This window comes from Sceloporus undulatus, chromosome 8, assembly GCF_019175285.1.
Source record: "Sceloporus undulatus isolate JIND9_A2432 ecotype Alabama chromosome 8, SceUnd_v1.1, whole genome shotgun sequence".
NCBI lineage: Eukaryota > Metazoa > Chordata > Lepidosauria > Squamata > Phrynosomatidae > Sceloporus > Sceloporus undulatus.
The window spans coordinates 9,015,137-9,041,680 of record NC_056529.1 but is presented as its reverse complement, the minus strand read 5'-3'; the positions used below and the strand labels follow the sequence as shown (position 1 = coordinate 9,041,680).

The window sequence follows — 26,544 nt, the reverse complement described above, 5'->3', positions numbered from 1 at the left end:
TCCTGATAGTAAGGGCTGTTTGACAGTGGAATATACTGTACTCCTTCCTCGGAGTGTAGTGCAGTCTCCTTCCTTGGAAGTCTTTAAACAGAGGCTGGATGGCCATCTGTTGGGGATGCTTTGATTATGAATTCCTGCATGGCAGACTGGGGTTGGACTGGATGGCCCTTGTGGTCTCTTCCAACTCTATGATTTTATGATTCTATGATTCTTTTTTTTATTTAAAATTTTTATTGATTAAAAAACCCAACAAAAATATCACACACTGACCAGATTACCTGAAAAATTATACATCCATTCTTATCTAACATATTACAGTTATTACACTTCCAGAGGCTATTTCTTATCCATCATATCTTGTCTTTTTCTTACTCTTATCTCTATTTAATTACCTTAAGATTCACTTACTACCTCTCTATATTTGTATCGTTTTCTGTCTATATCATTCTAATTCTACTTTATTTTTCTATAATTTTCTTATAATTTTTCTTATAACTCACATTTCCGTTTTTATACAACAAAATAGTATTAATCCCCCCAAAACTGACCTCAGTCCCTTTCTGAGGGGGAAAGGTGGCATGGAAATTAAATAAGTAAATGATGAATAAAAAATTTGTAGGATGTTGCCAAATAAAAGCTTTTTAAAAAAGCCACAAATTCCTACAAATGTCAAGCCATGCTTATTATGGTCATGCTGGAAATGGAGGATGAAACCCTTCCTGGAAGGAAGGCTGAAATGTAGGAAAAGGATTAATAATAATAATAATAATAAATTTAAAATTATTATTTAAATAATTTTGATTTTAATGATATACTAAAACATATAATAATAATAATAATTATTATTATTATAATGTAAAAATATTATTTAAATAATTTTAATTTTATTGATATACTAAAACATAATAATAATAATTTAAAATTATTTAAATATTAATTTAATAATATACTAAAACATATAATAATAAATTTAATATTATGTAAATAATTTTAATTTTAATGATATAATAAAAACATATACTTTAAAATTATTATTTAAATAATTTTGATTTTAATAATAAAACATATAATAATAATTTAAAATTATTATTTAAAATAATTTTAATTTTATTATTATTATTATTCATAGTAGTAGTAGTACTGTAGTATCCCGCTCTTTTCCCAGAACTGGGGCTCCTCAGAGCGTCTGGAAGGAAAAAATGATCATTTTAATTTAATTTTAATGTACTGTACTTTTAATGTGTTTAATTGATATTTTAAGGGAGGTAGGGAGGGAATAATTGGGACACTGGGTATTTGTATGTTTTCTTTTTTAACTGTAAGCCGCCTCGGTTGCCTTTTTGACAGAGAGGCGGGGTAAACAGAAAGCTTTTATTATTATTTACTAAAACGAAGGCGGCTGCTTGGGCCTAGTTTCACTCCCAGCCTGCGTTTCCATAGCAACCACAACCCTCTCTCTCTCTCTTCCCCCTCCCTTCCCCCAGGCCTTGCCCTTTCAGCGCTCTGATAGGTTGACCTGTGGCCCGCTTCAGCCAATCAGAGCCGGCCAAGGCTGCCGCGCGTTCTGTGCGCCGGGGCGCGCACTGATGACGCGCGACGCCAGCGTCAGGTCATGACCCCCGTTCTCCACAGAGACACACACATACATATATATATAAACATATAGATACCGTTTGGGCTGGAGCGAAGGTGAGTGCGGCTCCGTTTTCGAGGGGGCCAGTCGCGGCGTGGCCTCCCTTCGCCTTTCGTAGGCCTTGGGCCCGGAGTCGCGTTGCTTGGAGGGGCCTCGGCCTTTCACTTTCTCACACTGGAGAAATAACCCGGTTTGGCACCGCTTTAACTGCTTTGGCTCAAGGCTATGGAATTCTGGGAGTTGGAGTTTGTTGTGGGCCCAGAGCGGAGCCCCAGGCGGTGGGATCCTTTGGCTGTGGCCCCAGAGTTTCGAGCTTATACTTATATGTCCCCAGGAGGACAAGAGGCTTATGTGCCAGCAGAGAGTCACTAATGAAGGAGGGTACAGTTCAAAGATATAGCCGTGTTAGTCTCTAGAAGCAGTTATAGAGAGGACTCTTAGCACCTTTGAGACTCACTGAAAGAAAGAGGTTCGCACCAGGAGCTTTCCTAGACTAAAGTCTGCTTCCTCAGATGCATTTGGATATAATAATAATAATAAACGTAGAGAGGCCTTGCAGCCCCTTTGAGACTCACTGAGAGAAAGAAATTGGCAGCAGGAGCTTTCCTAGACTAAAGTCTACTTCCACAGATGCAAGGACTATTGGCTGTTGGTCTAAAATACTGGGAGACTGGGGTTTGAATACCGACTTGGCCATGGAAACCCACTGGGTGACCTTGGGCAAGTCACACTCTCTCAGCCTCAGAGGATGGCCATGCGAAAGAACCCTTTGAAGAAACTTGCTAAGAAAACCCTGTGATCCGTTGGCCTTAGGGTTGCCATTAAGTCAGAAACTACTTGGTGGTACACAACAGCAACAACAACACACAGCAACAACAAAGTGGCTGCAGAATCCTGGTCCTGCTACCTGCTTTTTATTTCTCTAAAGGTATTAAACATCCCAAATCCACAAAACAGGGATACCTTTAATCAGCCAACCAAAAGGCACACCATACATTTTGTGCATTGTAGTTGACTGGTTAAAGGTATCCCTGTTTTGTGGATTTGGGATGTTATTGTACTTCGCTATATGGCCAAGACAGCTGCCACTGAATGTTTTAGGTATTGTGTCTGAGAACAGCTTGTGAAGCTTATTCTTCTTCATTAAGCTTTGGTCTCTTCTTTAATGGCTGGCAAGTAAGCATTTTTGAAGTATTGTTACTATGCTGGTAGAACATAAACTTGGATTCACTGTTGACTGAAAACCCTTTTGGAAAGAGAGAGAGAGAGAGAGAGAGAATGGGAGTTAGCAGATTGCTTCCTAACAGTTTTGACCAAGAGAGTCCTTTGTATTCATTGCACCCTGCTGCCTTTGTTTTGGCTATAAATGTTAACTTGGATGTGAGAATGAGTGTGGCTTTAATAGAGATGTGGGCACTTGGCTGGTTTCACATCTCAGTGTACCAGGCAAAAAACAGCTGTATAAAATAGGAATAAGGGGAAATTGCTCTTCTTTCTTGTGATGAAAGATTTCTTCCCACACATTCACTCTTTCTCTAAGTCTTTGATGAAATCTTTAAGAAGCTTTAACAAAGTTTCAGGAAACAAGATGTGATAAATTTGCTCAGTACAAAGAATAATAGGTTTCACAAAAAAGCAGGTTTCAAACTGGGTAAGAACCTGGCATTTATTTCCTATATGCACAGCTATGCATGTTATTTCCAGTTGACATTTCATACACAGTTAAGTAATCCTGACTATGGCTTTGGTAACACAACCACTTTATATATTCATTTGCCACAGAGGAACAGATGATTACTATGTCTCAAGCTTACACAAGATTGGAAAGACTGATGTGCCGATGAACATAAAGAATGATGATATTGTTATAGGCAATGGTCTAGTGCAGTGATACTGTACTTTTGATCATTAGTGATTATTTGCTGGCACATCCGTCTCTTGTTATCTTGGATAGAAACATATTTGCTTGTATCTTTAAGTAATTGTGCTAAAACACATTAAATCCCAGAATGATTGTATTATTGGCTGATATGATTTGTGCCATATAATTTTCTTTACATTTACACTACACATAGTTTTCTTTACATCGAGAAGCAATAGAAGGGCTGGGGAAGTTCAGGATTCTAGGCACTATTAAGCTGAAATTAAGTCCAGGATCGATGAACGCCATTATAGATTTAAGACAAAGGAGCCTTGAGTACAGAAAGGGAAGCTTTTTGCTTCCTCTTCTAATATTTTTAGCATTGTCAGCTTTATCTAAAAAAATTCTGCAAAACTGAGAGAAGATGGCATTGCTCCTGTAAAAGCCACTGTTTTACTGTCCTCTTTTGCTTGCAGAGCAAGTAGAGCTCTCAGCAAGAAAGAGTGCCAACAGGGCAACTAGTGCAGCAGATGCACCTTCTCTCATTGTCTGATGTTACAAAGAAGGGGCATAATCTCCTGCTTCCAATCTCTTGCACGTATCTGCCTTTAAAACCAACACCAAGAAACATCTTACACACTGACGTATTTTAAGAAAACAACTAGCCATGCTGCTGCTTTCCTTCTCTCTCACCTTGAGATTTATATAGGTTGGAAGGTAGCATATCTGAGCTGTTCTGAAATAGTATTGAAAGCACTTTCTTTGGACAGATTGCAGCCTAAGAAGGGTTTGTGCATGAAATCTTTTTACATAATGGAAAAGATTAAAAGGCATTTCAAAGAGGAGCACAGTTTAGATACGGCAACAGGTGGCAGCCAAGTAAAAACAGGAATGCTCAAGGTGTAAAATTTTCTCATGAAGGAGAAAGACATATCCAGGCATAAATTGGACATATGCCTGCATATGTCACTGACACAATGCCAGCTGTAATATCATATAAAGTCTTAATTAATCATATACTCAAAAAAGGGGCATTTATTTGAATAAGTATAAAACTGATTATACTCTCTTTCTCCCTCTAGCTTCTTGGGATGTTGCAAAGGTTGGAGTTGTTCCAGACATGGTTGCTGTGGTGTTGCTCTGGGAGAACACCTTGATGGGCGATTAGTACCATTCAGTGATGGGCTGTGGTACTAGCAAAGTACTCCCTGAGCCTCCCAAGGATGTTCATTTGGATCTTGTTAAAAAGGTGGAGCCTTACACTGGTTATAAAAATGATATATATAAGCACTTCATCAAAGGGGATGGCGATGCCATCAAATCTGCCATCCCTTCTCCTCCCTGTCACACCAACCCACTTGTGGAACAGCCAGAGCCTCGCAAGAACAGAGTGGCAAAATATCGTGCGAAATTTGATCCCAGAGTGACAGCTAAATATGACATCAAAGCCCTGATTGGCCGAGGCAGCTTTAGCAGAGTGGTTCGAGTGGAGCACAAGGCCACCAAGCAGCCATATGCAATCAAGTTGATAGAGACCAAGTACCGTGAGGGGAGAGAAGTGTGCGAGTCGGAGCTGTGTGTGCTGCGCCGTGTGCGGCACACCAACATCATCCAACTTATTGAAGTATTTGAGACTCAAGAGCGTGTCTACATGGTGATGGAATTAGCCACTGGAGGAGAATTGTTTGATCGTATCATTGCAAAGGGCTCCTTCACAGAAAGAGATGCCACCCGGGTGCTACAGATGGTATTGGATGGGGTTAAATACTTACATACATTAGGCATAACTCACAGGGACTTAAAGCCAGAGAACTTGCTGTACTATCACCCAGGCATGGATTCTAAAATAATGATCACAGACTTTGGGCTGGCGAGTGCTCGGAAGAAAGGAGATGACTGTTTGATGAAGACAACCTGTGGGACACCAGAATATATTGCACCAGAGATCTTGGTCAGAAAGCCTTACACTAACTCTGTAGACATGTGGGCTCTGGGTGTGATCTCATACATCCTCTTAAGTGGGACAATGCCTTTTGAGGATGACAACCGCACCCGCTTATACCGGCAAATTCTAAAAGGAAAGTACAGTTACTCAGGGGAGGTGAGTGTGCCAGAGGTTTGGTAAGAAAAGTGTGTGATGTACCAGAGTACTTTATGATGTTCTCAAATTGGGATGCCTCCCATGACCCTTAAATCTTAATCCCTGCTGGGACCAGATTCTGAAAAGTTATTGTTAATTGGAATGTAGTATGACTTTTGCTTCAGGATCTAGATACCCTTTTTGTGAAAATGTTTAAAGAAATGGTGGTTGCCATCTTTGTTTAAGCAGAGATAATAAATGATTTCTGAGCAATAGGAACCTCCTGGAAAGTGAGAGACCCAGGTCTTTTCAGAGTAGGTATTGAAAATCCCCAGTGCATATCTTGATTAACTTTTACTGCATTTATTCTGTCTTCAGAATTTGTATTTCCTTTCATCTAAGAAAAGATTTACACAGAGAAAGCTGTTGAAGAACCATTTGAACAATACAGAATATTCTTATCCTTGCATCACTGTTGCAGATTGAGTCTCCCTTATCTGAAATTTCAAAATCTGAAATGCTCCAAAATCTGAAACTTTTGGAACTGCAACACAAGTAGTGTAGTATGTACATTTGCAAGGCTCGAGAGGGATATGAGGCTAGAGATAGACGCGAGTGTATGATAATGAGCGCCACTGCCAGCTCACATGCAAAATGGGTAGCTGCAGGACTCCAGTACAATAATCTGGTCCTTATTCAAAAGAAAATGGTGCAGTATGTATGAGTTGTGGAGAGACACGAGAGACACAATGCTGCAGAGAGTCGTGGCTGGAGAGAGAGACAGGAATAGATTTCCAAAAACTGCTTTTGCATGAAAAATAGAGTGAAATTTCAGATGACTGAGGCAGTAGGTAATAAGAACCAGGAAAAGAGATGTCAGTGGTGGCGGCAGCTTTCTCTAACTGTGTCTCTGCAGCCCACAAATACTGCACTATTTATTTTATACAGGGGATCTGTTTTTGGAATGTTTGCCAGCCACCTGCTTTTGCCTTGCAAAGGAATGACCAGGAGCTCTGCCACTGCTAGCTTGAAACTGGTAGAAGATGGCTGGAGGGCTCCCTGGAGATCACCTGTACAGTAATTAGGTCCCTTATATAAAATAAAATGGTGCAGTTTTTGCAGGCAGCAGAGAGACACAAGAGATGTGAGTGTACAGAGACACAGTTGGAGAGAGCAACTTGGATTTCAGGCTGCTGCTACCGAGGCTGCTTTTCCTGGGTCCTAACGTCCCCTGCTCCAGTTGTAGAAAGTTCACTCTGTTTTTCAAGTATTTTTTAAAAGCAGGTTTCTGAAGTCTCCTCATGTCTCTTTCTCTCTCTGCAACCCACAAATATTGCACCATTTTATTTTATATAATAGACCTGATTATCGTACAGGAGATCTCCAGAGAACCTTCCAACCAGCTACTTCAGTCTTGGAACTGGCAGCAGTGATGCTCCTGTTGTTGGTTTGCATGGCAGAAGCAGGCAGCTGGCAAATATTCCAAATTCAAAAACATACAAAATCCCAAACACTTCTGGTCCTGAGCATTTCAGATAAGGGAGACTTAACACGTATCATTTTTAGCAGCAGTACAATTTCCAAGGCAGTTTGGGAAGCCTTATTTTATTAGCTCTGCTGTAAGAAGATAGAAAACTTTTCAGTTTTGCGGCAGCCCCCGTGAGGATGGCAGCTTCTTGAACAGTCACGGGTAACCTGCTGTTTCTTAAGAGTTTGCCCTTTGATCCCCTAAAATGTTCAATCTAGGAATCTGCATTGTATCAAATGAAGCTGCTGTCAAGATGCCTTGGAGTCCAGTTCCATGAAACTTTAGCATGTATAATTTCAGTCAGCCATTTTAGTGTTCATTCTTTGCACTGTTGTTACAGTATAGGAACAGGGAACCTTTAGTCTTCCAGAAGTTTTGGACTTGAACTCTCCTAACCCTTTACCATTGATCATGCTGGCTCACATTTGTGAGTTGAAGACTGAAACATCTTGGAGTACCAAACTCCTGTTCTAGGAGAAGTGGTATCCAGCCGTGGAGTCTATCCCATTCAGGATCTTACTCTCAGAAATAGAACTACTTTCAGCACTTTTCCTAAGTGCATCGTAATAAGATTTGAGCCAAATATTATAGATGACTAATCGAGTAATTTTTCAGTTGGTGGATGAGAAATGACAGTAAAATAACTTTCTGAAAAGCAAACAAGATGCTTAATATTTTTGGCATTTTAGAAAAATGAGGCTCTGGTGGCATTTTAGTAATGGATGATCTTTATGTAGTGTTTAAGTTACAACATTTCTGATGCTAAATCAGGATGAAGCAATATGGAAAAACAAGTTGCCCTTCTTTAAAACTTTAAGAAAGTTTGTGGCTAAGCAAGACTGGAAATGTTTCCCAAATAATGCACTGTTGTTAATTCTTGTGTTCTATGTTTTCATCCAGTGGCTTCCATATTCTTGTACTAGGGTCTGTCTTGCAATCTAATTCAGGGCTTAGGTAAGACTGCAACTTCCAGATTGTAGGATTTGTTCCTATTTAGCTTCCATTTAACTTGCATTTCTATTTTGAGTATACAGCCCATGAATCTAGATCATTATATGATCTGATTAGCCTTTCCCATTGTGAATTGTGAATGAAACTCAGTGTGTCATTTGTCCTGTTCTAGCACTGACTTAAACAGTGTGCTGCACAGTGTTTGAAATGAGTGATGGGCTACAGAGACATGAGTTTCTAAGCTTCCACCTAATTTTCCCTGAGAATCATGGATTTCTCAAAGAGATGATGTGTTGGCTTTCTTAAGTATTCTTGGAGAGCTGTCTTTTCTTTCTTTCCTTTTCTAGTATGGGAAGAGATTAGCAATGATAGCTTATTAAACTTATGTCTGACCTTCCTACATAAGAGTATTCTGCACATTCTGGACACAGCTATCTCTGACAAATATAGGGTAGAGAATGCCAGAAGAAGTAAGAGAAAGGGCTGGGGGGATTTACTGGATGTTTTCTTCCCCCTTGTGTTTAACTCCAGCATTTGAAAAGAAGTTGCCTTACCCCCTCTTCCATAAGACAACTCTGTGGAGCATTGATTATAGAGTTATGGCAATAAAAGTTGTTTTTGAACTGGTGATCAAAAATGTAACATAGGCTCTAATAGAATTTCACAGTTAGGCAGTGTATGCACATCACAGAAGATTCCACAGAAGTACTGTAGAGACTTGCTTCCTCCCAATCTCTCCAGGTGTATTTTCCAAGAAGCAGCTGAATTCCTGTGGTAAGAAAAATGAAAATTGAAATTCAGGCTGACTTGGGAAGTATTCTCATTTTCTTGATGAGAAATGAGCTGACACACAACTAATGCGATGGCTGTCTGAGAGAGCTTACTGTTGGGGTTCTATTCCTGGAGCGCAGGGTTTGTTTTCAAGAGGCTATTAAGCGATCGATGGGCCAGCTGTACCATAATAGCTCATTCAGGTCCTGCTGACCTCAACCACTCTAATTATCATTCTTTGGCTCTTGCGTGGTATTGATGGCAAAGGCGTGAAGTTTAAGAGAGCCTAGGGAGAAGTGACTTGGCAGGCACTTCTGATGATGTTAGCTCCCTCAGTAAGGGTTACACTGCTTATCAAAGCTGGATCAGTGCAGCCTATCCATCAGGAACTAATTGTGTTTCCTTCCCTTCCACATGGCGTCCTGCAGCTACTTCTTTGCTTGATCAGGGTTTTGCTAAACAAGCTGAAGAGCTAATTTTACTGTGAGCAATCCTACAGGTTACACAGTGAAAAGCTTTCTACTGTTTTCTGGTGATGTCAAAACTGTTGTCGTTAACTGCTGTCAAGTCAACTTCAACTTATGTCAACCTCATGAACTGGGAGACCTTCAGGTCACCATTTCATCAACAGCCTTGCTTTGGTCTTGCAGACTTAGGGCTGTGGCTTCCTTGACTGAATCTATCCATCCAGAATGGGGTCTTCTTTTCTTTCTGCCTTCTACCTTACCCAAGCATTATTGTCTTTTCTAGTGAGTCATGTGTTCTCATGATTTGGCCAAAGTACGGAACAGATCCCCCACATAAAGCAAGGGTCCACTATATTTTAATCATGTTTGCTTTAATTTGTTGCATGTCTTTTTGCGTCCTCTTTGGGCAGTCATAAATCATTCCTTTAGTGGCCTTGTTTTTTCTCCTGCTGAGTAAAGAGCAAGACATTCTTTGTTCAGAGCAATGCTCGAAGCTGAGGTTTTACTTCTTGTAGCAGTGGAGTGTCACCATGTTCTTTCTTTTGGCATTTCCACTGCCAGCTTTAGGGGCATAAAACAGGATCCAGAATGGGCTTGACATTAGAGGAGCTGACTAGGGTTAGAGAGTCCTTGAGCTCACATCCCCACTAAGCAGTGAAGCTTCTTGGATGGGCTTGACTTAATCAATATTTCTCTTAAGCCATGCCTGCTTCTTAAGATGGTTGTGAAGTTCTTGTGAAGTGTTGCAGGGAGCAAGGGTCACATATGCCATTGAGGGAACTGAGAAAGTCAAGATAAAAATGTAATGGGGCCAGTATAATCATGTTTTTTAGACTTCACAATCTTAGTTTTACATAAAGCATGAAAAGTGACTGAGAATTGCTTCTCAGGATATGCATGAAATGAACTGGAAACAACATAAGCCTGCAAAAGTACATCATAAACTTTTCAGCAGCATCATTTTAAAAGTGTAGGCTGCATCATTTTAATGGGTGGTTGAAATCTTGTCATTTATATTTCTTGGCTTGCTGGGGAGAATTGTCCACCAACGTCACCCTCCCTTCTTGTTGCTTTGTGACTCATGCCAGCTTTTATTCTCTGATGAATACCACCTCCAGATGGTATGAATCTTAAAACACCTTGACGCACAATGTGAGTCTTGGTGAAAATGTTGTCCTGGAACATAGAATTGTGCATCATCATGTTCTGCTTCACACAAGCTTGAGGCAGTGTAAAATGGAAGTGTGGCTTGTTCCAAAAAATTTGTAAAAGAGACTATGAAGTTAACACAAAGAGTGCCTTATCATTTAAACTTGTCCACCTAAGAGACTTAGGTGTACGGTGATGAGGTGCAGTCAGCTGCCAGGGCACACACTCTAGTCATTTAGTGGCTGGCTAAGATCGGGGGGGGGGGGGGGGTCAGCCTAGCCATGGCTGGCTCTATTTCACCAGCTGTTCATAGAAGAGGCCACTTTCTTCCTGGATCAGTAAACTTCTGGGTTACTTTCTGTTGGAGGAAAACTCTATCCGGAGATGCTGGTTGGCATTTGGTGCAAAATTCTTGTGTGGGGAGCTGCAGTAGTGGGAGGGGAAGGAAGCAGTCTTTCTGTCTCTGCTTGGGAGACAACACAGTCCCATAACAGTTGTCCACCCCTTCTCTAGATACTGCATTCCTTGGGAGATGCTCTGCACAAGTTCTTGTGAAGCTCCCATAGAACTCCTAACTAAGAAACTGCTTTTCCTCTGTACTTGTGGTCCATTGTTTATAGAATAGCAATAGCCTGTACTTTTCTATACTGCTGAACTCAGCACTCTCTAAGCAGTTTGCAATCTGTAAGCTTATGGAAGGCAAACTATTATTACTGTACTCACTAACTGGGCATGGAAGAGTGTTTCTTTTTGTCTGCTGTTAAGTGATGTATCTAAAGGGATCGTTTAGCACCTTTGAAACTAATTGAGAGAAAGAAAGAAGTTGGTAATTTAAGTTTTCATAGACTTTGAAGTTGTACCGATAGGTGATGGGCAACCGCACACTGTGGCCTCTGCAGGGAGCAAAAAGAAGCCCCGAAAAGGGGCTTCCTTTTTGCTCCCTGGAAGGTGTGTCATAGCTGCCATGGGGAGGCATGATGATGCCCATTCCGCACTGCGCCATGATGCCATGTGCCGTGTAGAAGGGCATGTGGCATCATGGCGTGATGGACTGGAGTCACGGTGTCAAGTGTGCAGGTGCTACACCATGATTCCGCCCACAGGCCGGATGTATTACCCCTTTATCTACTTCCTCAAATGCTTGGACTACAGTTCGTAGGAACAGACCTTTATAAGTAGGGTGTGTGTGAGAATAGCAATAGAAATGCAAAACTTGTGGGCATGGTGTTGAGGTGATAAGGTCAGTTGTTGGGAGATAAAGGCAGGAGGAAGGATAATGCCTAAAGCCAAGGTGAGTAGATAACTATTTGAATAGTAGTGGGGGTTATTGGAATGTAGTGTGATGCTGGCTGGGAACAAAAAAGGAGATGTGATGAAGTGGCCAAGAGAGCCCTCACAAAGCTGGGGTGCTAACTAGCATTATCATGTATGTAATGTGCCAGGAAACCATTGTCTCTGTTCAACCCACTGTCAATGGTCTGGAGTTTGTCGATATATTCTATTTCTGCCTTGTCTCTGTTTCTGCCTTTGAAAGTGGTAATTTGCTGGTTGCATATCTTAAATTATTATTCTCCACCCCCACCCCCCCCCACTTACCTATAGAAAGAGTGTTTGAGGGCAAGCTGTGATAGCCATTTATATTCTCCATACTTGATCAAATTGTTTGGTTCTGAAATGGCACAGAAAATGGAATGTGCTCCAAGGTACTGTAGTGTCAATTTAAGATCCCTTCATCAAAGAGTGTTACAGACCTTTCAGAATATGAGTTTTGGTGGGTATAAAAATCTGTTCCACTGGAAGGTTCTTTTCAGTTCTTCCGATTATTGCCCTGGTGGTCTTTAGAATTTTATTTACTTATGAACTAGATTAAATGTTATTGGTACCTTGCACTGCAGCCTAGAATTGTAAGTGTGTGTACGAATGAACAAACAAATCCATGAAAATCCTGACTGGAAGAAATAGCGACTTGAAAAGTCAGCTTTTAAGTGTACCTGAGAGTTACTCTTATCTCCTGGAAAAAGAGCAATCAATTTAGAAAGGAATGTGCTCTTGCATCCCACATGTGAAGAGCACATTGAAGGGGTGTAGAGGAGGCTGCATGTGTCCTGAGGGGGCTCTCTTGAAGAGGCAGAGTGTTCTGGTCTCTTTCTTTCTGTTCTTTTTTCTTCTTCTTCTTTTTGGAAGGGAACATTGAAAGGGGCCTGAAATAGGCTGCCTCCATGCCTGAGGTATAATGCTGAGGTCAGCCTGACAAATGCACACTCTCTAGTGAGGCGCTGAACCTTCCTTTGCTTTGCTTCTTATTCTTCTCTTCTTCCCCTTATCCTTAATGCAACTATTCAACTAAAGGCTAGGGCAGATGCACTTCAGTGGCTTTTGTACTAGCTTGATGAGCCAAACTGTGACCACAGCCCTCTTGCAAAGCCAGCCTACTGAGTCAACATCCTGCTTGCACACAAGTCCAGGCTTGGAAATAACTGCACGATTTATTTCCCGTGGTGAGTGAAAGTTGGTTCCAGGCAATCAGAGATGATGTACAAAAGATGTATCCTGGGATGTAAGGGTACGCAAAAGAGTAAGAGAGGGATATCTGGTCTCATAATTTTTGTGGACATATATTTTCAATGCACTTGAGACTGTTCTAAGTGTAAACACACTGAACATAAAAACAGTGTTAAAGACTGACAAGTGTTTCCTTTTTTTAATCAATTTGTTAGTCCTGAAAATATTGCAAAGTTGTTGTTTTTGCCACAGATTTCCCCTAAAGTTGTTAACATTGCACTCAAGAGGAGAAGCTGACTACTCAGAATTAACTCTGAGAACCAAATTCTGGTTTTTGCTTCCATCTCTATTGGAGTCACAGTTGAGGTTGGCATGTACAGTACTATTGGCCTGAATCTGCTCACTTCTCTAACAGTAATTGAATAAAGTCAGCAAAATACATATCTAACTTCTATTGATTTTATGTCTTTGGTTGTTTCAGAAAGTAATAAGGTATTGCCAGTTTTAATACATTTATGTCTTCAGCCTGTCTTTTGAACTTAATAATTTAGGCCTTGCTAGCACAATCAATATACTTTTGTATTCTTTTGTAGGTGCAGCCTTATTAAACCAGCACATAAACATCATATGTTATTAACTATAAGCACTCTAGGTTCACCATATCTACAACCTAATACTGTATGTAATAATTTCATATTGTAGCCATTACAGAAGCAGGAAAATACATTGAACGATTAAAACAAAATGGAACGGATGTTTCCACCATGCTTGCTCAAATGTGTCTTGCATTTTGACCAAGTTCTGGTTTTCTCCCCCTGCCCTTTGTGTGTCTGTCTCTTGCTGATGGGAATAGATAGCTTTGCTCCCTCTTGCTTCCTCTTTCCCCTCCTGTAGGTGCCATTCTGGGCTTCCCAAACACGTTTTCCAATTAGTTCTTTGTTAGAGTATAAATTCTTTTCTGAAAGAATTGCGGGATTCTCTTGAAACCTGAGAATTGGCTCAAGCCAGTGATCAGTGTTGATTGGTAAAATGGTAAATTGTGCAGACAGTTGGCCATGGAGAGGAAGCTTCCTGCTGTTGTTGACAGTGTGGATTCATGCCCAATAGTGTGTAGCCTGCAGAGTTCCCACACTATTGCTTAGAGCATACACAAGTCTTCTATCTCCTGGGGAGTCATTATGTTGAGGCTTTTCAGGTGATTGGTTTCAGAGAGTGATTTGGTAGCTAACCTACAGCTTTGCTATCCGTGTTCAAAGGGAGTTACAGTCTAGATGAATTTATGATGGATTCTAGTCCAACCAGTGTCTGCTTTGAACTTTAGGGAATTGGTTCCTCTACCACAAAAAAGAACAATTCCTTCTTTAACATGAAAAAATGGTACCAGAAAATTTGGTATCAGAGGCAGAAATAACATGGGAAGAACAGGGAACGATTCAACATGTTTCAGCAAACTATTCTTTTTTAACAGACTGGGAATAGCTGGTGAGGAGTAGCTCATCTGCTCTTGCTTTTTCTCTCTGTTTTGCTGTTCGTTTGTGCCTAGTAAGGAATTCCAGAGGCAACTACTCTTCATCTTGCCTGTTAAAGACAGTCAAACACAATACAGTATGATTGTCTAGAGCAGAAACCCATTTTTCCAGGTCATGCTCTATAGCATTATATACAGCAGAGATGCTGCTGCAAATCAGCACAGCCCTTCTACCTACGATGGCTCTCCATAGGAACTGGAAGCCAGATTTTCTTGCATTGTGGCTTGTTGGGAGAGTACATCCCTTTCATATGGGCAAAGTGATAATGGAGTGAGTGGGTCTAGACAGCATGACTTAGGATTGTCTGAATAGAGATCTGAGCAATAGAGGATAGGCTCATAAGAGCGCCCTGACAAATTCATGCCCCTTAACCCACTATAAATGACTCCTACAGGTTCAGTCTTCATGTACTGTTTTAGACGTTTTCAGGCTATTCAGCTGGCTAACAACCACCAATGCACTGGCAACCTGTTCTCCAAAATCCATTAATCCCCCCCCCCCAAGTATTGCTTGCTGGCACAGGTTGATACTTTTCTACCTGTGCTCCCCCATAGCTTGGCTTAAAACATGGTTGCTTCTAATTGTACCTGTTGTGACATCACACAACTCAAAGTAAGAAAGGTTGTGCCAGAGTTTTCTTTTTGTGTAAATAAATGAAGAAGCAGTTATGTCCCTTTCTGGGTACATGTGACTGCAAGGGGAAACCATATTTTCATTTGAAAAGCAAAACAAAATACTAGGTTATAGGAGGTGATGGCACCAGATGGCCTCATATCTTTAGTATTGCGGGATTAGTAAAGAGGTTGTCCCACTCTTATCCTTTCATTCTTCCTCCCCACATTCGCATGTGCCAGACGGGGCAGAGGGGGAAAATGTCTCCATTAAGAGCCTGGGAAGAATCTTAGGAAGGCAGAATAGCATATATCCTCACTGAAACCTGCTTGCTCATCCACATCCAGGCCCGGTTCTAGCATGCAATCTCCCCTTGCTCTCTTCACCCTGTCCTTTTCTGTTGCCTTTTTGTGCTCAATGTAACGTTCACACTTTTATGCACAGTTTACTGCTAGGTTCTTAGTTGTTGACTTTGTGAGTCCAGAAGTGCTGAAAGTAATTTCTTCCAGCTTGGCTGGTTATGGTCAAAAGTATTGGCAAGAGACCAACATTAATGTCCCACAAGGATGTCTGGCCAGAGCCATACATTGAAGGGCATAGGGCATGACCCAACCCCTCTGAACTGGACTATAATATAAATCACAGTAATTTCACAGTTTGGAATTGGACTTTTGTAAACCTCTTTTGGAGAGGTTTACAGTGGAATCCAGACTGATTTGTGTTTCAGATGCATAGTCCAGGCAACTTGCTTGCCATCATATTTATTTTAAACTGTCTGTTACATCAAGAGTGATAGTTTGAAAAGGCATCCATGATTATGATGAGGTGGGAGGCGGTACAACCGTGTGGTGCTGAAAGCTTCTTATGGGCCAAGAACCTTTAGCCGGGTTTTAGAGCTAGATGAGTGGTCCTTAATCTTCCTTAATGTAAGATTAAAAGCAAGATTAGAAAGTTCTGGTGGGATGACCAGCTCCTTGGAAGCTTATTGCAGGATTAAGAGTGTATTTCTTCTTGCTGTCCAGAAAGCTGCCTTGTACTATAGCACACATTAACTCATTTGTTTTGCTGTGCAAGGTTATAATCCACTTTCTTGTAAAGCAACCCTAGTATTTAGTTCACAGCAGAGCTTAGTGCTGCATTGAGCTGCCACACCAAGAAATTGGAGAATGTGTAGTTACAAAACTTCATTTCCCATAAGGTTTCACTCTGTGAGCTGTGTTACTGCCTGTTGATCCCTGTTTGCTTGTCTTCACACTTGGACTTTAGTTAGTGGGCTATGCAAAAGGAAATAGCAATCATAGGAAAGCAGTGACAACCCTCCTCTGAACAAATCCCACATGATAAGGTTGCCATAAGTTGGAAACAACTTGAAGGCACACAACAACAACAAGATTTTGGGTTTTAGATGGTTTTGCTACTCCTGTTGGTGGAATGATAAAGCAGCCATAAACAGGCTGTATGTACCAGCAGAGCTTATACATTGTATTCTCTGGCATTCAGACTTCTTTTTGCATGCAAATGTGATCTGTGATAACCTAGAAACATCTCAGTGGTATTATCATGTAAGAATAAGATGCTTACTGATGCATTTGCTTCTCTTTGTAATCAGTATTGGGATGGAAAGAGCATTTAAATGGAAAAAAATCATTTTAAAATGTTCAGGATTGCCATACAATGAGCTCGAATCCTAGACTTTGTGGGTCAAGCAGATATTTTCAGTCCATTTCTCCTTGTTTGAGTTATAATTAGCCTTTGATTATTGCAGGGATGGGAAACATGTCCCCAGAAATTATTGGACTGCAGGTTCTCAGAATCTTTGCTAGCATAGCTAATAGTGAGAAGGAAGTTGCAGTCCAGTAACACATGGAAGCCATATGAGTTCCACCCCTGGATTACTGATATTTGTCCTGAGTAGGTCATACTTCAGGGGCCACACACATATTTTGGGTCGGTGCTAGCATCTCGAGTTAAAAGAAATTTGGTAGCAAGGCTGTGAAACACCTCTGCCAGAGACCTTGAAGAACTGTAGATGGTCAGAGTAGACCCTACCAGCCTAGAGCATCCTTCCCCAAGCTGGTTCTCTCTAGAGATGTTGGGGTTGCATCTCACATGAGAGCCAGCAGCCTGGGCAATTCTTTGTTGTAGTTGGGTGCCTTCAAGTTGTTTCCAATTTATGGCGACCCCACGATATCACAGGAGTTTATTGTTAAGATTTATTCTGAGTCTGTTTCTGTTGCTGAATTAGGATACAAACCCTGGTTTCCAGAGTCATAGTCCAACACTCAAACCACTACACCATGTTGGCTCTCAGCCAGTTTTTGTGCTTCAGACCAGAGAAGACATTATACTACTTTAAATTATGTGCTTGGTAGTAGCTGTAAAGGAGCCTTATTGGGACCATGGAGTGGGGAGCTGAAGTCTTTTAATCTGCTTTTTTCCTTGATCTGTTTCCTGCTGAACTGTAATCCCCGCCCCCAATATTTGCTGCAGTTTTTTCCTCCCATTGTTTTGAGGTTAAGGAGAATCCTGAATACGGACAAACCACGTTAAGCCTCAATATCTCCTTCAGGATAAAATGATTATTAAAAGCCATAGTTAATGTCTACAGTAAGGCGGGGATTCTCTTGTGACAATGTCATTCCCTTCTCCTGCCGCTTTTGCTTGACCAACATTGCTATCCGTTCTCCACCCTGGTTCAGCATAAGGGCTAAACCGTAGTACTGTAAAGTAGATCAAGTTTGCCAAGAACTAAACAAGGAAACTGGTGAATCCATCTCACTTGTAAGCTGGGCAGGGCTTTTCTTTTCTTTTTTCTTTTCTTCAGGAGGGTGGCATAATTAAATCAAGCCCAAGATACATACAGTACAGCAGGTGAAACATCAAGTAGCATAAACAGATCAATAAACTGATTTGTGTTTGCTGACCAGAAGAGATTTCTAATTACTAGTGCTCTGTCCTCCCCATTTCTGATGGCGGTGGAGTAATTGAAAGGATAAGAAATCCAATTCCCTCGTCTTTGGGAGTTTGTTTCTGTTTAGCTCCACTTAAATGGGCTAGTAATGCTGACTTGCCTGTCGAGGCTGAAGGTGGTAATTTATTTCCACTTGTCCTAGTTCTTTATTCAAGAGCTACTTGAAATTTTTGGTAGGAGTTTGTTTCAACATGATTAAACTAATGTAATTAATATTTGTTATTGCTAAAATGATATATTTGGGAATTGACCCAAGGTTTATAGTTCAGTTCTATACTGAAATAGCCATCCTAAATGTAAAATGGTCCTCCAGTTTGTGGATTTAGGGGAAACAGATCTTTAGAATGGAAGCAAATACTGGGGTGGGAGTGGAGGTGTGTAGCTGTAATGTTCAGGATTATTGCGTGGAGAATCCAATCAAACACTTTTCTTTTTACCTAAGTAAATACCTCTCTAGGAACCTCTAGGTCCTCCTGTGCAACTCTGTGGTCAACATCTGCCAGAAGTTGATCATAATGCTGGAGGACCTACAAATGCCTAGAGAAGTGAGAACTCTATGGTCAACTTCTGGTAGAGTTGCACTGGAGGAACTAGAGATTCCTAGAGAGAATCAAATCCGCAAATAATCAAAGCGGCAAAAGTCAAAGCTGCAAACGCGGAGGGCCAACTTTAGTTGTGTAGCACCGTTGTCAAGATTCTTTGTGTATGAGAAAGAAGCCTACATGTGGTGCTTTCAACTCCTTCTCCCCTGCAGCATCAACTGATTTTTAAAGCTTCCATGGTAAGAACTTTGCTGAAATGTCAGAATAGGAATGGAAAGTCCTACAAATCCTAGTATTAATTTTTAAAAACTCATTTGATTTTGCACATAAAGCTTAATGTAGAGAGGGAGAAAAGGACAGGAGACTTTAGTCATCCCAGGTGGAAATGCATGCATGCACGCGCGCACACACATGTAGCTATCAGGTGAATTCTGTGTTTGGTGTGGTGAAGGGCCCAAATATACATTATGTTAACTGCAACATGTCAGGAATTTAAAACTGAATCCTATATGTGTGTGTGGTAGTGATGGGATTTTCATTGGAGCCACAGTGCATGGGGCATTGATGTTTAACCCTTCTCTCCCCAGCTGCAGTCTTCTCCATTCCTTTACCAGCATGGCAGTTACAGTGTAGATAGAGAACTCCAGTAGCTTTCAGCCACATACATAAGCAGATGTGGTCAGCATCTGTGTCCTTTTCCTGTGTTGCTTTGTAAATGTATGGATGAAGGAATAACATGAGCAGGGCAGAGGTTGGTCCTTTCTTGTATACATTACCAGAGCAAGTACCATGGAGCAAGTACCATTAGCAGAGCAAGTACCATATTCAAAGGCTCTAGCTAATGATAGGATAACTTGGAGGTCTCTCATTCATGGAGTTGCCATAAGCTGAAGTTGACTTGCCAGAAGTTAACAACAACGAAAGCTTATTCACTGTCTCTCTTAATGTAGTGATGGATGGCATGTTTGTTAATAAAATTGTATTTTTCTCCACCCCCACCCCCCACCACCATTCCTTCCTTTCCCTTTTTCTTCTTCAGCCATGGCCCAGCGTTTCAAATCTTGCTAAGGATTTCATTGACCGTCTGCTCACAGTGGATCCTAATGACCGGATGACAGCACTTCAAGCCTTAAAGCACCCCTGGGTGGTCACCATGGCGGCCTCTTCTTCCATGAAGAACCTACACCGTTCCATCTCTCAAAACCTTCTTAAGAGGGCATCATCTCGTTGCCAAAGCACCAAATCAGCTCAGTCCACCCGCTCCAGCCGCTCTACCAAATCCAACAAGTCCCGGCGGGTGCGAGAGCGGGAATTGCGAGAGCTGAACTTGCGTTATCAGCAGCAGTATAATGGCTGATACCTCAGTGGGAGGCTTCCTGCTGCCCCATTCTTTCTTTTGTCATTGAGATGTGTTCTGCACTGCATCTTCTTAAGTGGGTGGCATCCAGGGTACAGCTGCCCTGTTAATCCCTCAGAGACCCACACCATGTCCACTTTCCTATCTAGAAAGAGATGGAGCTTTTGGGGCACCTTGCCTGGGTAGGGTCACCTACAGTATCTACCCAACACCTGAAAACTCTGCTTCTTGGCCAAGATCTTGGAAAGGTTAATAGTTACCTGAAATACTGGAGCCACATAGAAGAGAAGAATCTGTACCTGAGAGTCCCTGCTACTCTTACCTATTTATTAACTTCAAGCTGATAAAAGCCAGACCAGTCGCTGTTGAAAATGGTGGATGACTGATGTAGAAATTTACCCACTTACTGGGAAGTAAACTCCATTTTACTGCTATTAGAAGCAGTTTTGTGGGGATCCAAGGCACTAGGATGGGGGAAAAAATTAAAACCCCATTGTTGAGTTGGAATATTGTGTACAGCTTTCTGGATCCTGACCTGTTCCTTTGAAGTCACAGTTAGAGCTTTTGTTTGGTCTTGTACTAAATGGCTTTTTACCATTTATCTGCACAGCTGTAAAATAGGGACCAAATTTTTCTCTGGGCTTGGTGGAGGAAATTACAGACTAGAAATAGTGTTCCTCCTCTTCTATTTCTCTCCCCATCCCCATACTTCTTTTGTACCTCTTAGGCCAGAGAGACCGCTGTGCCTTAACTGCACTAGTCTGATATGGGATGGGAATGGCTTGGGTTAGGCTTTGTCCCTCCTCCTGTCTTTCCATATATGTTGGAGTATTGTCGCTGGTCTTCCATTGTATTTTTCCATATAATGCCAGGAAAAATTATAGCCAACCCAGTCATCATTCTGACTCAGCTGAAACTCCAGTGTGTTACTCAGTACCACAGTGTTCAAAGTGGCTGAGGGAACCTGAGGCGGCTTTTCCCCCTCTTACAACATCATATGCACACACCACTTGATCTCCCAACAAAGTGATGACATCAGAGATAGATATCTCCCATTAAAAGTTAGGGTTGAAAGCCTGAGTAGGTTCAAACAGCTGTTCCACCTCTACAGCTGGCACAGTGGGACACAAGCAGTGCAGCTTAGAATTATAAAATGAGATAGCTTAAAGGGACCCAAAGATAATCTACCTTGCTCACCCCTCTCTATGGATTAACCCACTTTTTCCTGGTTTTAGTGTGCCACTAGAAGATAGCCAGAGAGCAAAGAGGCAAATGCCAAAGCTGCCTCTAAACTGAGTACGTAATATGAAACAACCCACATGGTTGTAATGAAGAAACCTGCTACATCCTGCAGCAGCAATTCTCCAGAGTCACTAGCCCCTTTGTTCTCAAGGAAATACCACCATCTTGAAATTGTAGAATTGACTATGTCCCATCAGACAACAGATAAGGGATTATGTTTGTTTTGTTGTTGAAAAACATCTCGGTGCATACAAAAAGCCAGTGCATCAGGGAGCTGGATAGGAGAGAACATTTGTCACAAGCTTGGGGTTTGGTTTTAGTTTTACTTTGCAGAGTGTGTCATGCAGGGGTGGATTCAATAATGGCACCCCCCATCTGCAGCGTAAAATGGTATGTTACTTCTTCCAACTGCTTGTGTAAGTGGAGCTTCTGGCCTTAAGTTGATTTTTCTCTGTTCTGAGGACATCACACTAGCCGTGGAAGGCAGGTGGCCTCAGCAGTTAAATGCTGTTAAGTTTTATTAGCAGTGATGAAAGCTCTTCCTGTTCCACTGGACAGTGATTCAGCAGAGGCATTAAAAATAAGGTGCAGCAAGTATGATTCTGTTATATCGGGTTAGGTCCTGTGTGCTGCTGACTGTATTCCTCTGCTGTGCCACAAGACATGTGTCTGTAATACACTAGCTATGATTTTGAGTTGCTTGTTAGCAAGGATCTAGTTCAGCCTTCATTTTGCTGAGACATCACTTGTACAGTACATAGGAAAGGTAGATGTAATACAATGCTAGTATGCTTAAGAAGGTTTAATCTAATTTTGTTACGGTGGGATTGATTCATCTTTGTATTCCTGCTATATTAATAGAGCCACATTGTGCAGAACCAATTTCTCAGGCCAGGAGGGACATCTAGTGGTTCAGACGATTCTTGCAGGCCTTTATTGGTGCTTGGCTTTATGCTGCATCATTATTTTCATCTGGTTTGGTTGGCAGTTAGTTGTACAAGTTTAATTATGTAATACAGTGGACCCTTGTTATACACTAGGGTTTGATTCCAAGATCCCCCATGGATAACAAAATCCGTGGATGCCTAAGTCCCATTAGATATAATAACATAACAAAATGGTGTCCCTTATAAAAAATGGAAAATCAAGGTTTGATAATTTGAAATTTATACTTTTTTTGAACATTTTCAAACCGTGGATGCTTGAATCCATGTATAAAAAAAATCCGTGTATAAGAAGAGCCGACTGTATCACCATGTATGCCCTGGGTTTCTTTTTTGGCCTTTGTAGGGTATCTGTGACACATGTGGATATGGGTGGAAAGTCTCTCTCATCTTTCTATGTCCTACTGCTTATTCTGAGTAGAACACCAGTTTGGAAGAGGGTAATTGCTTTTTAGTCCATAGTGCAGAAGTTCCTGTTGCCGAAAAAGACAGTGGTAGGGGTTTGTTGTATGGGCAGTTGTTACCTGCAACATGCCAACTGACCATACTGACAAGATAAACTGGTGATAACTTGGAATCTTTAAAACTACATATACACATTTCTAGGCCAAGAAAAATTACAACCATCTTTTTTTTTTACACCAAATTCAGCATCACTTTGTTGCCTATAGTCCCTCCATTCCCATATGGAGCTGTGAACTAGACGGTTGTGCAAGTTTATTAATATAATTGACAAAATGGCAACACTTGGGTACTGAGTCCTCTCTCAATGTTGCAGCACTTCTTCCTTCCTGTTGGAAAACTAAAGTTGTACAGTAAATATATTGGAACTTAGCAATACTGTGTTTTCAAAGTAAAATATAAAACTGGGTCTGGTAGTGTGAAATCCACTTATCCTTTGGGGAACAGGAGGAAGGCAATGCCATTTTTCTGTTTTGTGCTAATTTAATAATAAGGGTGGTCTCCAGAGACATAACTGGAAATTGGGAGTTGAGGTGGACTAGGGACAGGCTCTGTCCAGATTGTGCCATTGGAAGTGTCTGTCCATTGTTTTGGGACTGGGCATCAGCAGATCCTTTGTGCCAAATACTTTACAAAGTGGTCATCAGACAGAATGCAGAACTTGGAAGCACAATGATTTGGGTCTGCAAGTTCCAGAATCTAGCCAGTGTGTGATCAACAGATTCTGAGGTTTGCCCCAAATAGTCATGGTTGTAAGCTGTGGACAGGTGATGTCTCCCACCCTATCCTTGGATAATATCTTGAAGTATCATTATGCCTTAATGCTAGATAACAGAAGTAGGAAGCTTTTTTACCTCTGGGGAAGATACTTTCAGACAATTTAACCAAATGAGGACAGGATGGCATCTAATCATCTCTCTGTCCCATATCAGTAATGTCAGGAAATGGAATTTGTAATCTTGACCAAAGTGATATCTATAAGGATGATGTCTCTGGTGTTTTGAAGCTTTTCCACTCCTCAGTCCATGATTCCATTCACAGAATCTCACTTTCTAGTATGTTACCTTCCCAAGACCCAGTTTCTCAAATTTATGGAGGTTTTCTTTTCTAATACCAGATGTGGCCAGATGTTGATTTGCAACTCCCATTAGCTGTCAGCATGGCCAGTGTTGAGGTGGAATGAGAGTTGCAGTTCATCCTCTGAAAGACCACAAATTGACTGCTCTTGCCTTACAGCCACTAAACAAACTTGGTGATAGCCAGTTGTAACACTCCCAAGCCCTGCATTATTCCAATCCCACAAGCTGCTGCTGTTTCAGGGTGCATCAGTATACAGTTTTGCCTACATCTCAAATACATACCTGAGTTGGGATCTCCGAATCCCTTATGCTAACATTAGTGTATCAGCTTTATGTTAATCGTTTTTATATTCACACCAGATTTTATCTCCTCCATCATCATCTCTTTTTCCCCCTATAAATGCCGCTCCTTATACTGCACTGAAGGCTTTTGCCAAGATTCCACTGGCCTTTTGAGGAATTGTGTGTTGCACAACACATGGGTCCCCAGTCAAAAGAGGAAGCCTTCAAGGGCTTGTGATCAAAAGTTGCTTCCATGGTCACAGCCATCGAGTATGCTGAAAACAGGCAAGCTAGATGAAAAATGTGCTGCCCTAGTGCTGATTACAAGCTTTTGCAAATGTGTATTATGGGGTTGCCACAGATAATATAAACAGCATGAAGGAGCATTTTCCAAAATTTAACCCCCCCTTTCCCCCCCCCTTTCCCTTTTTCTTCTCTTCCCTTCCTGTCTTCCTCTTCTCCTTTTCCGCTCCCTCTCCTTCCTGCAAGGTGAGCTATATGTTCACCTTCAGGTGTAGCAGTGGTCACCACTTCTGGTTTTATGGCTCCTTTCTTAGAATGCAAATATTATTGTTGCTGCTGAAATATACTGTGACTGCAGCTCAGACTCCTGCATGAGCTGTCCTTTATGCTCCTGACCCAGTTGCCATCCTAAGGAAAGAACTTCTTCTAGACTCCAGATCCCCTGCCACTGACATTGCAGCACAAATGTCTTCCCTGTGTCGGCTCACTAGTGCTACTAGTAATGTGGGAAAGCTGTACTCAGTTGCATAAGTCCACATATGCGCTCTGCCATACACTTCAGAAATTTTTCAGTGCCACTTGTTTTGGATAGATTTTATTATGCACTGCTAGCCAGTGCCTTATCAATACCACTCAGTGCCCATGAAAATCCAAGATTAAAGTTGGAGTCCCAGGTCAACATCCAAAGAACTGATGTAACCAGTAATAATATCTAATGTGTCTTTAAGCTTGTATCTTTCTCACACATATGTCTTCTCTTCCCTCTGCACCTCCTGCTGTGCTACAAACTGTTTTTTGAAACTCAGGGGAGTGTGTCAAAAGACATTTGATATGGCATGAAGACCTGCTGTTCAGAGCGAGGGGGATAATTAAATGCAATATCTATCATTGAGCATCCCTGAAGCTGCTCTTTAGACACTGTCTCTAGAATTAGTCAAGAACAAGAGACATTGCAAAGAATGTGAAGTGCATTAATTTACCAAGCGAGCAGATTGAAACATTGAAGACATCCTGCTTGCCACTCAATATTAATGTGTAGATTCTCAGCTGCCCTCATGTTACGTGATGAAGGACTGGATAAAATGTGTGAAATCACTGGCTTCCAAACTTTCAATTTGTAGAGTCCCTTTCTGAACCAACTTATCTGTGAAGGATTTAGGAGCCTGTTGAAAAGTGGTTGCTGGTCAATCCTGATCATCATTTACCTGGTACAAAAGTAAGAGCACTCTAGAACATTCCTACTACTTCCTGTGTGTTGTTGGGGGAAATTGGTAAGGAGGGGCAAGCTGTCTTTTAAGGGAGTCTGCTTAGTCTGGCTGATTCTCTCACTGATAATTTTAAAGATTTTGGAAGTTTTTCAGGCATTCCTTAAATTCTCTGGGATACAGACGGAAAACCACTCTTAATTAACTAGGACACACTGTTACTCTCCATCTAGTAGCAGGCTACTTCATACTCCGGTGACCTTTGGGCTGTGGAACACCACTCTTGGCATCCTCCTGCCCTTACCTTCTCCCCGGTCTGTGAATGTTTCAATTTTGACATTAAATTGACATTTGACGTTAGGGAGCCCTTCTGGTGCAGTGATTAAATACAGGTCCTGGAGCCACAGTGTTGTAAGTTCGATCCTAGAGGAGGGCTCCAGGGTCCACTCCATCCTTTCGTAGGTTGGTAAAATGAGTACCCAGCTTGTTGGAGACAATTGGCTTACACATTGTAAACCACTTGGGAAGTGCTAGTTCACTGATAAAAGTGGCATAGAAATTTACTTGCTATTGCTATTACAATGTCTCTCAGAAGTTCTCCATTGCAGGTTTTCAGAAACTGTACTTCAGGAGTGTAGGCAGTTTTTTGCCTTCTCTCACAACATCCAGATCGCCAAAAGGGAGTATTCCATGTCTCTCCTTCCCTCTTCCAAGGGGGACAGTGGGCTTCCCCCTACTCTTTTCAATCTCAAATACTTGTATCTGTGATTTTGCCTCTGGTGCCTTTTTTTACACTATGGAATCTACTTTTTTAGAGTGTGATTTTGATACATGACAATTAACCTGTAATGTTGAAATTAGTGTATAGAATTATTTATTTTGTATATTCAGTTTGTTTTTAAATTTGTAAGTGTATCTTGTTTATTCAGTAAAATGGTGGTCCTCGTTTCTGTTGGTGAATTTCTTTTGGCTGGGTGGATGAGTTTGCTGTGGCTGCTTTAATGCATATGTGGTGAATGAGGAAACAAGGGGTGAATTTAAAGATATAACTGCATTAGTCTGTAGAATCAGTATGTAGAGAAATCTTGTTGCACCTTTGAGACTAACTGAAAGCAAGAAGTTAGCCGCATGAGC

At 41.3% G+C, this 26,544-nt stretch overlaps 1 protein-coding gene across 2 annotated transcripts; it reads left to right on the top strand.

The window, feature by feature from the left end:
* The first annotated feature begins 1,590 nt into the window (after positions 1 to 1,590).
* PSKH1 (protein serine kinase H1) lies at positions 1,591 to 26,358 on the top strand. 2 transcript variants are annotated; one of them, XM_042438263.1, is made up of 3 exons: positions 1,591 to 1,689; positions 4,577 to 5,595; positions 19,636 to 26,358. In XM_042438263.1, the coding sequence occupies exons 2-3, from the start codon at positions 4,675 to 4,677 to the stop codon at positions 19,951 to 19,953; spliced, it is 1,239 nt and encodes a 412-aa protein (XP_042294197.1). In that variant the 5' UTR covers positions 1,591 to 1,689; positions 4,577 to 4,674; the 3' UTR covers positions 19,954 to 26,358. The 2 variants fall into 2 exon arrangements, with proteins under 2 accessions (XP_042294197.1, XP_042294196.1); XM_042438262.1 differs by having other exon boundaries at positions 1,610 to 1,805; positions 4,575 to 5,595.
* Positions 26,359 to 26,544: the final 186 nt, after the last annotated feature.

Coding starts and splice junctions, on each gene's coding strand:
- PSKH1 (XM_042438263.1), top strand. CDS start 4,675: ATGGGCTGTGGTACTAGCAAAGTACTCCCTGAGCCTCCCAAGGATGTT. Junction 5,596..19,635: donor AGTACAGTTACTCAGGGGAG/GTGAGTGTGCCA, acceptor TTTCTTCTTCAG/CCATGGCCCAGCGTTTCAAA.